Genomic DNA, 15,228 nt, shown 5'->3' on the forward strand with positions numbered 1-15,228 from the left:
TTGCCTTGGCTAAGAAGATGAGAAAAAAAGGGTAGAATTATATTAGAGGATCATTTGATGTAAGCCCAAGTGGCATTCTCCTTTCTTCTTGGGTAGGATAGGTGTCTAATTCTAATTGGCTACCATTTTGGTGCCTTCTCATTGGTTGCCACTTTTCCTTTTTTTCATTAGTCCATTGATGAGATGGCGTCTTCTCATTGGCCGATGGGGTGGCAACCCTAGTTAGAGTTTCTGGGATTTGATCTGGATCATTGATTTTGCCTCTTAATCTCTACCGTTGGTTGTATTTTTGGGCCCTATATAAGGCCATTTGCCCTCATTTGTAAAGGGTTGAAGAAAATTGTTGCTTATATAATACCAAAATTACTTCTCTTATCATTGTTATGTCTCGCATGGAGATTAAAGACACTTGGTGTTATTTGCATGGTTTCTACTTCCAATGGATGAAGAAAATTGTTGCTTAGATAATACCAAAATTGCTTCTCTTATCATTGTTGTGTCTTGAATGGTGATTAAGAACACTTGGTGTTATTGCATGGTTTCTACTTCCAATAGTTAAAGTTAAATTCCATTGAAGTTGTTAAAGTAGATTTTATTTCAAGAAATTTGTTAAGCAAGAGTAAGAATAGATGGATAGTTGTATGGTGATATTAGTGGATGTTTGATAGGGATACATAAGCTAGGCCACTAGCATCCTAGCGGCTTGTTAGAAAGTCTTGCGTGGTAATCTAGTTTTTGTTCCCTTGAATCATTGCATCTATGGAGGTAGCGCCGCTTGCAAGCTTTCATCAGATTCGATCCCCGTCCATCTACTAATCTTTCCATTCATAGGAGTAGAAGTAAAGCAACAAGTAGTTTAGTAGTTTGAGTTTTGAACAGCAAAGTTGGAAGTGAGATAAATTGGAAAAGTGAATTGAGAAAGTCGAGTCAATATACGTTGCAAAGCTAGATTTCATCACCATCACAGCAAAAGTTCGACATCCTTGAAAGAATAACATAAGCCCGCCTACGTGACTAACCAGAAGATCACATTAATATAACTGAGTTAGTATCCACAGGTGTAAGGAACCTTGGAGTTTTCTCATGTTCTTCATGAGTATTTACTTTTCAAGAGAGGGTTGAGTGTTTGGTATTCTATATCAAGCATTCAATTGCTATATGTTATGTAGTGGTACAAAACTGACATCAACAAGTAGGAGGAAGATTACTTCACAAATATTATCATTATTGGTATCAACACACCTAATGAACAAAACATTGAAAGTATGGAAATTTTGTATTTAGAGATTGCTCTTGCAAGAATAGAGTGCTCAAGTCAGCCCAAGGTCAAGCATGAGCAGTATCAAGCGAATGAGACAAACACAACCTCCGTCAAAAATGGAATCATCACCACATATATTGAGTTCCAACCACAAAATATTAAAGGGATTATCGCAAAGCTACATTTATTATGATATACAGCAGACATTCCTTGTACACATCAACACACAATTTCTTCATAAACGACGAAAACAATGATTTTCTTTCAAATGGAGATGCTTGAAACAAATGTGACAGAGATTTACAGTAGATTCATCCAAGTGTATGCATCAATGATTCAATAGTCAAAGACGTTTATCCCAATAGCAACAACCTGTAACCTTCAACGATGGAAACAATATGAAGGATACACAGCAATAAAAAAAAAATATGCATAACCCTGAGCCTAGGTCGAAGACAGTATTAAAATCATTGATTGAATATTTGAGAGAGGATATATTTGAGTGATTTTGCAAATCTGAGGGATATCATGTTATACAAGTAATCGTATATGGAAAAGACAAATAACAAAATGATACTGAAAGCTACAGGTTCAATTACAAGGGAATGATTCTTCTTGTGTGCAACTATTGTCAATCATTCCAAAGACACAATACAAACAGATCTTTCCAGATGTGCATATCGCTGGAGTTATATATATTGCAGAAATTCCATCTGTATGGCACGAGTCAACTGTGTTCATCTTCAATAATCAACATATATTAAAGTTTCAAACTATTAAAGACTAAGGAAGATCATGTGGACAGGATTATCATCGATTAATATTGACAAAATAATAATTAAAAGAAAACCTGTTCAAAGTAATGCTAATTATTAAATAAAGTGATATGACTTTTTGAAAGATCACATCCTTCTTTGAATAGAGTATAAATGAATAATTATTTCATTTGGAAAACATATTCGAAAAAAAGGCATTCATAAGAAGCAAAGAGATCTATTCGCTTGTAAGGAGGACTAAGGAATTTCAAATATGACCTAGTAATATATTTTAATATTATATTTCAATGATTTATAAAAGCCTGTTGCTTTTGATTATTTAAATGGCATGGAGAATTAAATTGCAGTTGATTGGTCCTTTATAATTATTTTTAAAAAATTTGTAAACAATTTATGTCAAATAAGTGGACAAGGTCATTTATGGCATTTTAAACTCGATCATCGTAGATATTGTGAAATATATTATTGTTTCTGAATCTGTGTCCAGTCTCTCTCCCCAACCTTAGGAGTTAAAGTGCAATCTGGATTAGTTTAGAATTGTGTATATATATTTGATCCATCGCATCTTGATTATTAAACTATTTATAATTTATGTGCATAGAACATTATAAAGTTGTACATTATAGTCTTCATTGCAGTTGACTCTGTTGCTTGAATAAGCTAAAGCCTTGGTCTTTTTATCATTGAAGTATTGGATTTATATTTTAAGTCAGAAAATCTATAACTTCCTTCTTACAAACCTCAAATCCATTCTTAAAACCTTATACAATTCATTCAATTCAAACACTCAACATTTAGTTCCATATTAATCGAGTTCAAGGACCCTGCCAACTGAAGAACTCCAAAGCTTAAATTTGCTATAGAAAAGCCTTGAACCAAGCAGTTAGCATTTGAGGTGAAGGTCTACCCGCCTAGGTGTAGTGGAGCCTAAAATGCAAGGGAATCAAGGTGATTCTCGTTCGTTTGCCAGAACTGATTATAGTATCTTGTTGGAGAAGTGGCAAGTTGATGGATTTCCAATCTATGGTTTTGGGAACCAACACTAGGTTTTCATTTTCCATCATGGTTGATTATGATAATAATTCCGTTCTCGATTTCTAATTCAATGAATAATTATAGTAGGTTGTTCAATTTAAGTGGGTTTTACTTTGCAGGCAGGGGTTTAAATGTCAACCCTTTTCGTGTACCTTGTAATTACTAGGATGAAGGTACTTCTGAAGGAGAGAGAACAAAGGTAAATGTAAAAGCAGGTACAGAAGTGATATTTAGTCTTTGCCATTCTTGAAATGGGTGCCATCACCTCTTAATATAATTTCTTATTTCCTAGCTATGCCAATTATAAATCCTATCCTCCCCCTCCTTGTCCTTTAATGATTTTGAATATATATATCCAAAGGACATCTCCCTCAATATGAAAAGTTATCCGATATGAACTGAATCATACCGCTTCATTCAAGTGCTGATATCCCGATCGACTCTTTAACTGTTAGCATTAAATATAAATCATCAGTTCATGATTGTTAATTTAGTAATTAATTAAATATTAATATGGATTAATATTTGTTTATACATTGGTTAATAAATTATAAGGATTGATTATTAATGCAATTACATTAATATTAAAATATAGTTAATGTTAATTAATAATACATATAATTAATTAATTCTCAAAATAGTATTTATTGTATATAGATTAATACTGATGGTATTCACAATGACTATACATCAATTAGGATTCGTGACAGGAACTGTGTTGTTTATATACATTTTTCCTTGTTGAGTCTTTTGACTTTGTTTAGAGGTGGTCACTTGTTTCGTATCACCTATTTTGTAGATTTCAATCACACCTTAACGCTACCATTATTTTAGCAAAAATATTATTAACATGAACACAATGAGTAACATGATATCAAAACAAGTACAAAATCATGTACATACATTCATAAGTATGCATATGTAGTGTGTCCCGACTCATTTTTCCAATGTTCTTTTGTAAATTTGATTTTAGATACTTCCATGAAACAAAATCTTACATGAGAGCTGTTGAAATTGTCATACAAACTAGATGACATTTTCTATTCATGAGAAAATAGAAAGATTATGATCTATTTTCTTCTCATCTACTGTTCTTTCTATTTCGCAAACATTTTTAACATCCATTTATCTGTTGAAACTAGAAATTACAGCAATTCTTTGTTAGACTAAGGTAACTACTGTTATAGCTATCTCAAATGACAATGTTATTCAAAAAGAAATATAATCAAGTATTCAAGAACCAAAACCTGTCCCATGTCGGAGAAGTGCTGAGAACAAAAAGGATCTTTTTATCAATCTTGTGTGAAACATCATGCTCTCCTCTAGAAAACATACACTTTAACCATTCACGGAAACCTCTGGACTCTTCATTTAGTTGCATCCATTTATCATAGGATAACACTTCTTGATGCAAAGTAACTGACGGCAATGGCCTGTACACATTTGAAAAGCAGTGTGGGATTAAAAAATAGAATGTAGAGTGCACCGAAAATTACTATGATTTCAAACAACTCTATTCATATGGTCTATGCAAAAGAATGAATAATAATAAAGTGGTTTGCAAACTTAGAAATTATTCCCAAGGGTAGAGACCAATTGATAAATCATTGTGATCTAATTATAAGGACCCAAGTTCTAATCCTAACAGCGAGATATAAGTGGTGACACTTGGTCTTCGAATTTGGCTTCTAGTGTTATCATCTTTCTATCTAATGTTAATTCTCATAAGGAGCTAAACAATTTTGTTTCTCACAAGGAGCTAACATATTGGTCTCTTTTGGAATCAGCTTCTCATTTAAGCCATTCTAGTAAATCATCTTCAAATATATATTTAAAGGCTTTAAATTTTGTCCTCAATTTTGAATCAGAAGAATCCAGACAATCAAGAAAAAGTGCATGGATTCTATATCACACTGAAAGCTGCTATAAAATGGCTAAATTTTAAACCATTAAACCATGACAGTTGAAAAAAAATTCGAAGGAGCTTTCACTCTATTAAAAATTAGGTGGACCATACCACAATCTCTTTTAAAAATGAGAAGATCAATATTGGACAAAAACATTTTCAGAAACAGTTATCTTCTCAGATTATGTTCCTCTTACAATCCAAGAGAAACAATTTCTGAAAATAAAATTCCTTTCAGTAGTGGTATATATTGTATCATCAAAACATGAGTCTATATTGAATAACAAAAATGAGCATTCAACTACCAAAGAAAACATCAACTGAAAACTACCATAAGCACAAAAAATATATAATGTAACTCACATTTTACTTTCACTCAGAGAGTGTTTAACATCTTAACATAATGGTAGATTTTCCTCTTAAAACATTCAATTGATGGAAATCTCAACCTATACTTTTCGCCTTAATACGTATATTCACAAAAAAGGAAAAGAAAAATTATATTGATGTGCATAACAGACCAAAGTAGAGCACCTGGGCTCAAGAAAAATAAAAGCTAATTAGAATAGTTGAATAGAAGAGCTAAAAAGTTTCTATAACCAGAATAGAATACCCATGCTATAGATGCTACCCTACTTGCAACCCATAAATGAAAATAGCAAGGCCAAAGATTCACAAGGAGCCTAGGCCAAGATTGTTCTCTAAGACTTGGATAATCTTTGCATGGACATATTGTAGAGACGTGTCCTCTGACAAAAAAATAAGTTTAGTCAATGTTGTATAGATGGTAATTAAATATCACATCATAGGTTAATATATTTCTTACATGGGTTGTTAAAGTGTGTTAGTCATTTTACCATTTTAAATTAGATTGTCTTTGTTCAAGTCATGTAGAGAAGAGCCGTCAGAGAAATAGTTTTCTAATTAATTTTTTCTGGTTTTTACAAACCAAATTTTGTTAGAGCGGGAGGTGTATAAATGATGCAGAGCTCAAAAAGAAACTAGTAGTTCACCACAACCCACAGCACCACTATCTCTTAGGCACTTGAAAGTTCTCCAACCGTCACCCTAGGGGCACAAGAACATTTCAAATTTTCAACACAACTCTGACCCACACATCAACAACATTGCCAACTTAGATACAGCTTCTCAATCAAAGACTACCTCTGAAGCCAATATCTTCTTCAGGCCTAATCCTAGGCACATGAGGGTATCACACACATCCAACTTCCAAAGGATGGACTAGACTCAATCTTCCATCATTTCTTGTCTCCAGAGACCCAATGTTACACCAAAAAATCACCCTTTTGATCCACACCAAACCCTTGACACCAATTGCCTTGTAGAGGCTTAGTTTGCTACTAGCCCTACCTTTGAGGTTTTTGCCTCACAACTTCCTAACTTTCAAACAAATTGCCAAACAGAGCATAGTTTTGAGTACCCTTTTCCCCTTTACACAACATACCTCAATTTGGATTCAAGGTCTCACCACTAAGGGTCCTAATGGTTGATAGACTAGACATACCCAACTGGGGAATTAAGCCACTTTTAGTCTTTTACAAAGCACCCCACAAATTCTATATAATCTCCACAAGACCATGCTTGGAACAGTTCTACACATCCTTAAGGACACCACCATTTTGGGGGGTCTAGTCCATCCACTTACACTTCTGCAACCAAATTTGCAAACCGCGACCGGTCACATAGAGATGCCTGGTCTTTCAATGGCCAAATCTCATGCAAACATTCACTTCCCATTCCGAGGCTTCCATCATTCTAAAGTACATGAAGGGTCCTAACTTTCCACCAGTGGCCAGAATTTTCCAAGGGTGAAAGTAAAGATATCTGCATTTTAAGATGAAACCCTAAGTAGGTGAGGGTTTTGATCCAGTCTGCAAAAAATTGGGAATATCTTCTGCAAAACACAATGGAATGACTTCAAACCAATACCAACAGAATGCTAATTCATTCCTCTAAACAACCATGTGCATTAGATCATCTATTGAATCCATACAAGGTATAACAAAGTAAAAGAGTAACAGAGTTGACAGAGAAAATGAAAGTTGTATTGCTTCACAATGCCAAATCTTCAACAACATCTTTGCCTCGACCACCAGAGGGCTAAATAAACATCAGACAACTTCTTCCAACCATACCAACCGGAATTCAAACTATAAGTGGCCATTGGAAGCAAAGTTGTAAAAGTTGCATAATTTGTTGCCAATGTTGTTGAGCAACATTGACAACTTTTTTGCCTATGGCATCCTATCAACCTAGGAACATATACAATTGATCATTTGTGATCCAAAAAAATGTTAGACACCTATCCAACTCACTCCTAGACTCCTACTGACCTTTTCCCCAGATTTGACCAAGTTGGCATACATATGCCTAACAAGGACAATGGCCTTAGAAATTAGTCCAAAATCACACAAAACTTTACAAATTGATTTAATTTGGTCCATAGGACCTTATTACATCCAAAAAGACTCATATCTCATCATGAGCCTTCATAATCCTCCCTCCTTGTTGCCTGTGAGGTGCTCCTGTACCAATAAATAGGTCATCAATCCTTTGAAAATAGTTACACATGGATGATTTCTCTTGCTGCCAACATATGGTATCAGAGCAGCAATATTTGGTATAATACTATAAAGCAGAAGAGTCTGGGAAAACAATTCAATAGGGAAATGTACCAATGCATTTCCCTGCACAAGTTTCAAGTAGCAAATAAATTTCTTCTGAAGAAACATGTAAAAATTTTATAAAAGCTGTATTGCATTCTTCAGGCTTGATCTGGCAGGAAAAAAACTTTTGTGCTGGATTTATGTACTAAACATCCCGGAAGGGATTTGATGGATATCAGATAATGTTGCTTTTGAGAAGAGAACAGAAAAAAGAAATTTGTAGCAGGGGCAAACAATTGTTTCTAAAAGAAAAGCAGTTGCATGTGGAAATGCTGCTTAAAACAGCCTGTGAGACGCTGTCAAATGTGAATTGCAGTCATAAAAGGAAGAAATAGATGCACTTTACAAAGCATTTGAAGTAAATGCATGGGCACAGGTTTCATCACACATGTTAATATAAATATCGCATTTTATTTTTGTTTTTGGAAAAAGATAATATTTATTATTTTCATTAGAATTTCTTAAAAGCTATATTTTCATTTAGTTAGTGTATTTTCTTTATTCCCTTCAAGTTGGCTGTAATCAATTTAATTCGATAGCTCATGCTCTGGGTTGAGTTGATGAAAGTTTGTTCACATAAACCACATAACCCTATTAATTGTCTCTAAGAAGTAATTTTGCTTCACCTCTTATAGTTTGTAAACATTAATTGCATTTACCATAGTTTACATACTTGCCTTGTCTGCAAGTATTCACCCTTTTCCCCCCATGAGCAACTTGCAGGTTTAACTGTGAGTTGCAGGGACGCCACAACTTTCAGGGGACTTCCCATTTGCAGAGGATGAGCCCAGAACGCAGCAAATAAACCCACAAGAATGCCTAATGTGCCCAGTAAGTGCAAAGATGCAACATGAAAAGATCCCAACAAGGAAAATGCAGTAAAAAACATGAGTTTTTCCTTTTAAAATCCCTATTTGACTATCACTCTACTCACATAAACAATTCATCAATGTGATTTGGACAGGGATTGGTGATTCGCAGCAGTTACAGGTAAGTTTTTAATTGTTTTTAGAAAAAAATTCTTGCAAAAATCCTGAAGATGAATTTAGATGCAGCATAGCAATCAGAACCTTTATTTATTTTTCAACAACTATAATAACAGATAAATAATTATTTTTTCTTTTCTTCCAAATAATCAACACCGTATTCAACCATATAACATCTTATTTTCTGATCTTATTGTAGTCTTGAAAGCATTCTAGTACTTTTAGATAAATTACATTTTTAATAATTGGATGAAAAAGTTTGTTGCCTATGGTTTGTAATGATTAAGTATTCTTACAAAGTTTGCAGTATAAAAAATATTATCTAATTTTCTAGCTTGTGAATGTTCAATACAAACATAATAGTTTAAGTTTTGTTAATCTCATACCAAATTTCAAAATTTCCAAGACATTGCTTTCTGTTTTTAATAGTGCCCTTGACATACAATATGAATTTATGTCACATGCACCTTTGACTCCCTAATTTTCCATCAATAACATAGTTCCATGAAGTTTCCTAATGGGAGGGAATGGAGATGAGGGGGGCCAAGGGCCTAAATTTGGGGACGGCAACAAAATAGCAATGGGAGATGGCACCAATTTCCATATTGAGGTAAAAGGGCAAAATCTGCAATATAACATCTTTGAGACTGCTACATGAAAGGCAATCTGGTTTACACAAAGTTAAAAGGTTGCAATCAATATATAATGGCATATGCCATATAGCAAGTGACCTAACAACCTCCCCGATAGAAGTGGCAGAGCTGGTGGTGCTGGGGAAGATATTTTCCCCAAGTTTCCAAGCCTCTAAAACATCCTTGTATAGGGGATGCAAGGTTTTTTGGGGAAAATGCATCCCCATGGAACACTAATAAATAACAATTTCTAAAATGTGTTAGGAGGTCTTCTGACATGTTTAAACCAAAACAATTTGTCAACCAGTGTAACACCAGTGTTGGGGTACACTGAAACATTGGGACGAGTTTTTGGGATGGGGGGACAAAGGGCCTCAATTTCAGGATGGCAGCGGCAGGTGGGGGTGCAGGACGTGATGTATACTATACATAAGAACTTGAAATGCTAGTTATGAAATGGTGTTTCAGTATAACATACCAAATTGAAATACTTGAACATAGCAAAATTGTGACACGAACTAGAACCATTGAACATTCAACTCCCAGCAGTGGCATGGTTGCATAACAGCAGAGGTGGGGATACTCGGGCACTCCAAGTACATGGTGCAGCAACATCCTAAGGATGGGTACTTCAAGATTACTTTTTTTTGGAGGGGGGGGATTCTAACCCTCGGGTTTCATTGTTATAAACTATGTGTGCATCTTTGTAATGTCCCCTTTTGGAAGGATCTTGGATCTTGCACTAAAATCACAAGTTCCAATAAAAAAAAAGAAATATAGCTCATTAAAATACAACTTACCATCATAAATCTTGGTTTAGAACCTGCAATAGTATTAGACAACATTGTATAATTCGTAAAACCAATTATTTCTATTTAAAATACAACTTACCATCATAGATCTTGATTTAGCTGCTACTATTAGACAACATTATATAATTCGTAAGACCAATTATTTCTATTTCGGGTTAGGGATCCTAATCAACAATTATAAGCACATACATTACAATAATTATCTTATTCTATTTAAATAAATCATGCAGTAACAATCCATGGTTCCATTTCCCATAATAATCATATTCAAGGTTTGGACAATAAATCCACAAAGGGTACTTGGTTAATGTTCTGCTCAATTAACCCCAAGAGCTCCTAATGCTTGACCAAGGCAACTCACCTTTTGCACATAAGTGGAGATATATTCTGGGATGGTTCAATTCCTTAGGATGAGCTACTTAAGTCAAGGGAACTTGAGTTCTAGAGGAAGACTGTTCAGTCCAATGAAGTGCAAAAGTGCACAGTGCCTAACCAAGACAACTCCCCCCTTGACTCACAAGCGGATGAACATCTCATGATGATTCAATCCCTTGGGATGGGCTACTTAATCCGGGGGAACCTATGTCTACCACCTCTCCCTAACATACTTCCTTCCACTCATTATATGATTGTTTATTTCACTTCTCACAACCAATCATCATGGGGATTGGAGAGGATAACACAAGGGTGCTTAAGGCCATCCACAACTAAGCCCAAGGGCATGGAACATCCAACCAAGGAAACTCTATTCCTTGGCCCACAAGTCACAGGAACATTCAACCAAGAGAATTCAATCCAACTTGAGGTCCCATATCAGTTCTCCCAAATGTATCTCCTTCTCAACTATGTATGATTGCTTCCACCAAAGAATAAATAGATAAAAAAATAAAGATCTAAATTGATTAGCATTTCACATCAAACACATGAGAGAATGTATGTAGACAATATCTCATGATGCATATACTAAGCATACATCTCATACATACCACAATTGAAAAAGAATGCAGTTGCCTGAAGTAAATAGAGATTTCTGATCTGATCAATCTGTGTGCCTGATTGCTGATATCTTAGGAACTAATCAGCTCTTTATGAGCGCTGATAACTAATTGGATTTCTTTTCTTGATTGATGCCCTCCTTAAATGAAGTGATACCCAATATATATATATATATATATATATATATATATATATATATATATATATATATATATATATATATATATATATATATATATCCTCAAGAATGGATGAAGAGTCACCACTCTTCAAGGTTTACAACTCCTAATTGAGGCATCCCCTCATAACTTCTTTCTGCCCTTCCAAACTAAGCCCTGCCTTGTGTATTAATTACTCCATACTTCACACATTAATTAAATCACTTTTTTTTTTATGGAAATTCAATGCTTCATTTATATATATCATTGTCTATTACTCATCACTTTTTTCTTCAATTGCTGATACTTGGATCTCTGGGCAAGGCTATGTCTGTTAGTTTCTTTTGACATAGGCAATTAATAGGGATGTTGTATCAGAGTGAGTTGCTGTATGATGGGCTTATTTCATGAGTTGATGTATTTTTTATTTCTTAAAAAATGGTTGAGGAGGGATTGGGAAGGGGCATGAAACTATTAAGCTTCACACTGGTCTCTTGCCAAATGATTCTCAGTTTGCTTTTGTACTCTCTTTCTCCACAGAAGTACCTGTTTTCTGACATTGCTTTTCAAGACTCTCTAGCAAGTGTACCCAACATAGTAATTCAATATATTCTTTCTATAGCAAGGAAAGGAATTGAAATAAAGTTAGTCCAAGTAGAAGGATGGAAATGAGAAAGTAGTGGTGCAAATCAACTTATTCTAGCAATGTCCACTAACAATCACAGATGTCAATGAAACTAGCTCAAATCTCAATCTATAATAAGTACAATAATGGCATGGTAATGGAATGAAAGATAGATCAAGATCGAAAATATTTGGGAAAAAGGCAAAATAAGATAACTTCCAAAAATTTCAATTTGAACTCAATTCATTTAGATTTTGTGAGACCTATCAAGATTCTTCAATTATTACAAAAGCTTATAAAAAGCATGAGGTAATTTTTTTAACATACATTAAAAATAAGTGAGGGATTGTGTATTAACCAATTGGAAACCTATTTACAACAAAAACCACAAACAATAAGCACAATAATTTACCAAATTACCTGCAATCAGAATTAGCAAGAATGACTTTACAACTCAAATGCCCTGCAGGTAGGACAACTCCTCTTCTCTCAAGATAAGATTCAAGAATAGCAGCTTGGATCCTTGTTTCCTCCACCTAACAGTTCCACAGTAATCGAAAAAAACTAATATGAAATCATCTTTAAGAGAAGCATGGAAAAACTCGTCAACCAAATAGATAAGATCTAGGACAAAGAAATTGTTCAAAATGTTATGAACAAATGAGAACCCTTTTCTATCCTATATTTTATGGCACAAGGGAACACAGACTCCTAAATGATAGGATTGTCCCTGGAAAAAAAACTTCAAGCTTTTGTTATACCAATAAAAATGACTACGAAAATAATTGGCAATCAAAACATTGAGAGATTGAAGATAGTCATCCTTTACATCATAAAAAATATTATAAGAAAAGCAATGACAAAAGCACAAAATAAGACAGCTTCACACATATTTCATCTCAACATAAAATAATTCTCTTACAGCTTTGCAGTGACTCTTTCCAAGACTACTTCTGAATACAACATAGCACTACTTCTGAATACAACATAGCAAACCTGCAAAAAAATTATCTCTGGTCTTTTTCTTTGTATAAATCTCTTGGGATCACAATAGAGACCCATGTGATTTTATGTTATCATCGTGACAATAATGGTGAATCCATGCGGTCTGATTTCTTCCCCACTTTTTACAACTACCCTATGAGATTTGTTGAGCATCACCACGTGAAGTATTTTAAAAGCTCTTCTTCCCCAAGATTATTCTGGAACCTAAGCCCATGCTAAGACACTTTCAGCTTATAAATACATGATCTCTCAACTGCCATGTTTTGGTTATCTTTTTCTTTTTTTTTTGGCAAAAATGAAAATTAAACGTATAAATATAATTGGAACATTAAGTTTGCAGCAGATTCATTTCTCTTGTGGAATCTATCCGTACATACTTGGAGGATCAGGATCAGATATCCTTTAGAACAGGCCCTCGGTGATTGGTAGGGCCCTGAGAGGACCTATTTGTGATGGTTAAAATGGCAGTGGACTTTGATCTAAAAGGGAAAAAACCCTCCTAGACGCCCTGTTTGGGTGATCCTGCTTGGATTGCCTATTGCGCTTGCATGACAGTGTGATGGTGGAAAATAAAATAGACAAACTAGGTCAATAATCCCCTTTATAAATCACATTAGAATATTAAGCCACCAAAAGACAAATATGATTGGCTAGTTCCTTTATCCAATAGAGACAATTCAATATCTATTCTCTTAGGGCTTATATTGTTTTGCTGCTGTTAGGCCTCACCCAATCTGCCCTAGCATAGATGATATATTTGCATTATGATATTTCTAATTCAATGTTTTGATACACTTTTGAGACTATAGGGTTATGTCATTTTAATATCTGCATTTTGACGATCCGCACTTATGTTTTCACATTGGACCTAAATGATATATTTAATGATTTCATTCATGTTCTAATCTATTGCAATTGCTTTGATAGAAATTGAATTGTAGAAATGCTTGTAATGTGAAATTGTAATGTTTAGGTGGAAATTAGAGTTAAAGGATAGATTGTGATATGCACTAGGACCTAATTCACATGCCTAGGGACTCAATAGTCGTGGATTCAATATTTCGTCACTATGATAAAAAATAGATTATGAAGTTATTTAGAATATTAATTTGATCATGTTGAGTAAAGTTTGATGTTGATAAGCAGAATTTGATATTTTAATGTTTTGAATGTATTATGTGAAAATGATTAGAAAAAAATAAGTTAATTGGAACTGATGAAGCATGAAACCCTATTGTTGAATGTGATAATAATTCATTGCACATATTTACATATTGCTTACATAATTTTCTTGGACTACTGATGCTCAAGTTTAGTGTGCAGGAATTTGACCAAGGGATTAATTGGGGGATCAAGGCTCAAACCACTATAAACATTACATAGCCAAGGTTGAATCTATGGAAAGATTCGGACCTCATTGTAATATGTTTTATTTCGTAATGTGAATGATATGTGTGGAAAAGTTGAATTCATGTATTATTGGAGACAAGTCACTTAAAATGTAATGAGTTGTTTTGTGTCACTTGACACTTGTGTTGTCCATGTGTTGACTTGTCATTTAGAGTGTTGGACAACAATCACCTAACCTAAACCTAACCCAATGCAGTACCCAAGTTAATCCCTTATGGTATGAAGGGAAATTCGAATTCTAACTTCCTATTAACTTTTAAGGATCAAAAAGTGGTCCTACGGAGTTATTTTGGTGAAAAATAAGTGCTCTCGTGATAGTAATATGGGTTGGGGGTCTAAATTTAACCTTAAAGGACCTAGATTACATTGGAGACCCTCCTAACAAGTCACTTTCATAGAATTTCGAAATTGAAGAGTTCACATGTTTTCTCCCACTTGGTCAATGTTACAATTTTAGAAAGGAGCACGGATGTAAGGAAATGGGGGCTTCTTGTTTGGGTCATTTTAAGCTAAGTGAGAAGTTAGAGGCTTTATAGAGGGCTTTGCGGGAATTAGTGAGTTGTCTACCCACTCTCTAATTTTAGAGACTTGAGTTTGGAAGCTTGGAGGGAGCTCTTCTACAACCTTTCATATCCATTTTGCAAAAGGATTCAAGGTTGGTTTCTTGTTGCCCATGTAGAATTTTTCTTCAAACTTTCATAATGGTGTTTCATTCAAATGAAGCATGAAGGAGTGTGAGATTCATATTGTACGTAAGTTGCATGGTGTTGTATTGTGATGTAGCATTCATGTAAATGTTTGAATGGCGATTCTTGTTATGGGAAGATTGTGATATTGTTGTGTTGAGATGAAATGTGTTGTTGCATTTGATTTTCTCTTGTTTCTCCATTTTATTATGAGTGTTGTTATGGGTATGAAGACTTCACTCCCCTTTGGGAA

The 15,228-nt window shown here is 34.4% G+C and overlaps 1 protein-coding gene across 1 annotated transcript in view; it reads right to left on the reverse strand.

The window, feature by feature from the left end:
- Window positions 1-15,228, reverse strand: part of LOC149532579 (plasma protein) — a 129,572-nt gene that overhangs the window by 56,397 nt on the left and 57,947 nt on the right. The window contains exons 4-5 of the mRNA XM_089803234.1: window positions 12,295-12,410; window positions 4,320-4,505 (exon numbers count right to left, since the gene is read on the reverse strand). Coding sequence (XP_089659360.1) covers window positions 4,320-4,505; window positions 12,295-12,410 — 302 coding nt within the window. The remainder of the gene's footprint in view (window positions 1-4,319; window positions 4,506-12,294; window positions 12,411-15,228) is intronic.

Source organism: Cupressus sempervirens, chromosome 10 (genome assembly GCF_028749045.1).
Source record: "Cupressus sempervirens isolate cs-2001-9-10 chromosome 10, ASM2874904v1, whole genome shotgun sequence".
Lineage (NCBI taxonomy): Eukaryota > Viridiplantae > Streptophyta > Pinopsida > Cupressales > Cupressaceae > Cupressus > Cupressus sempervirens.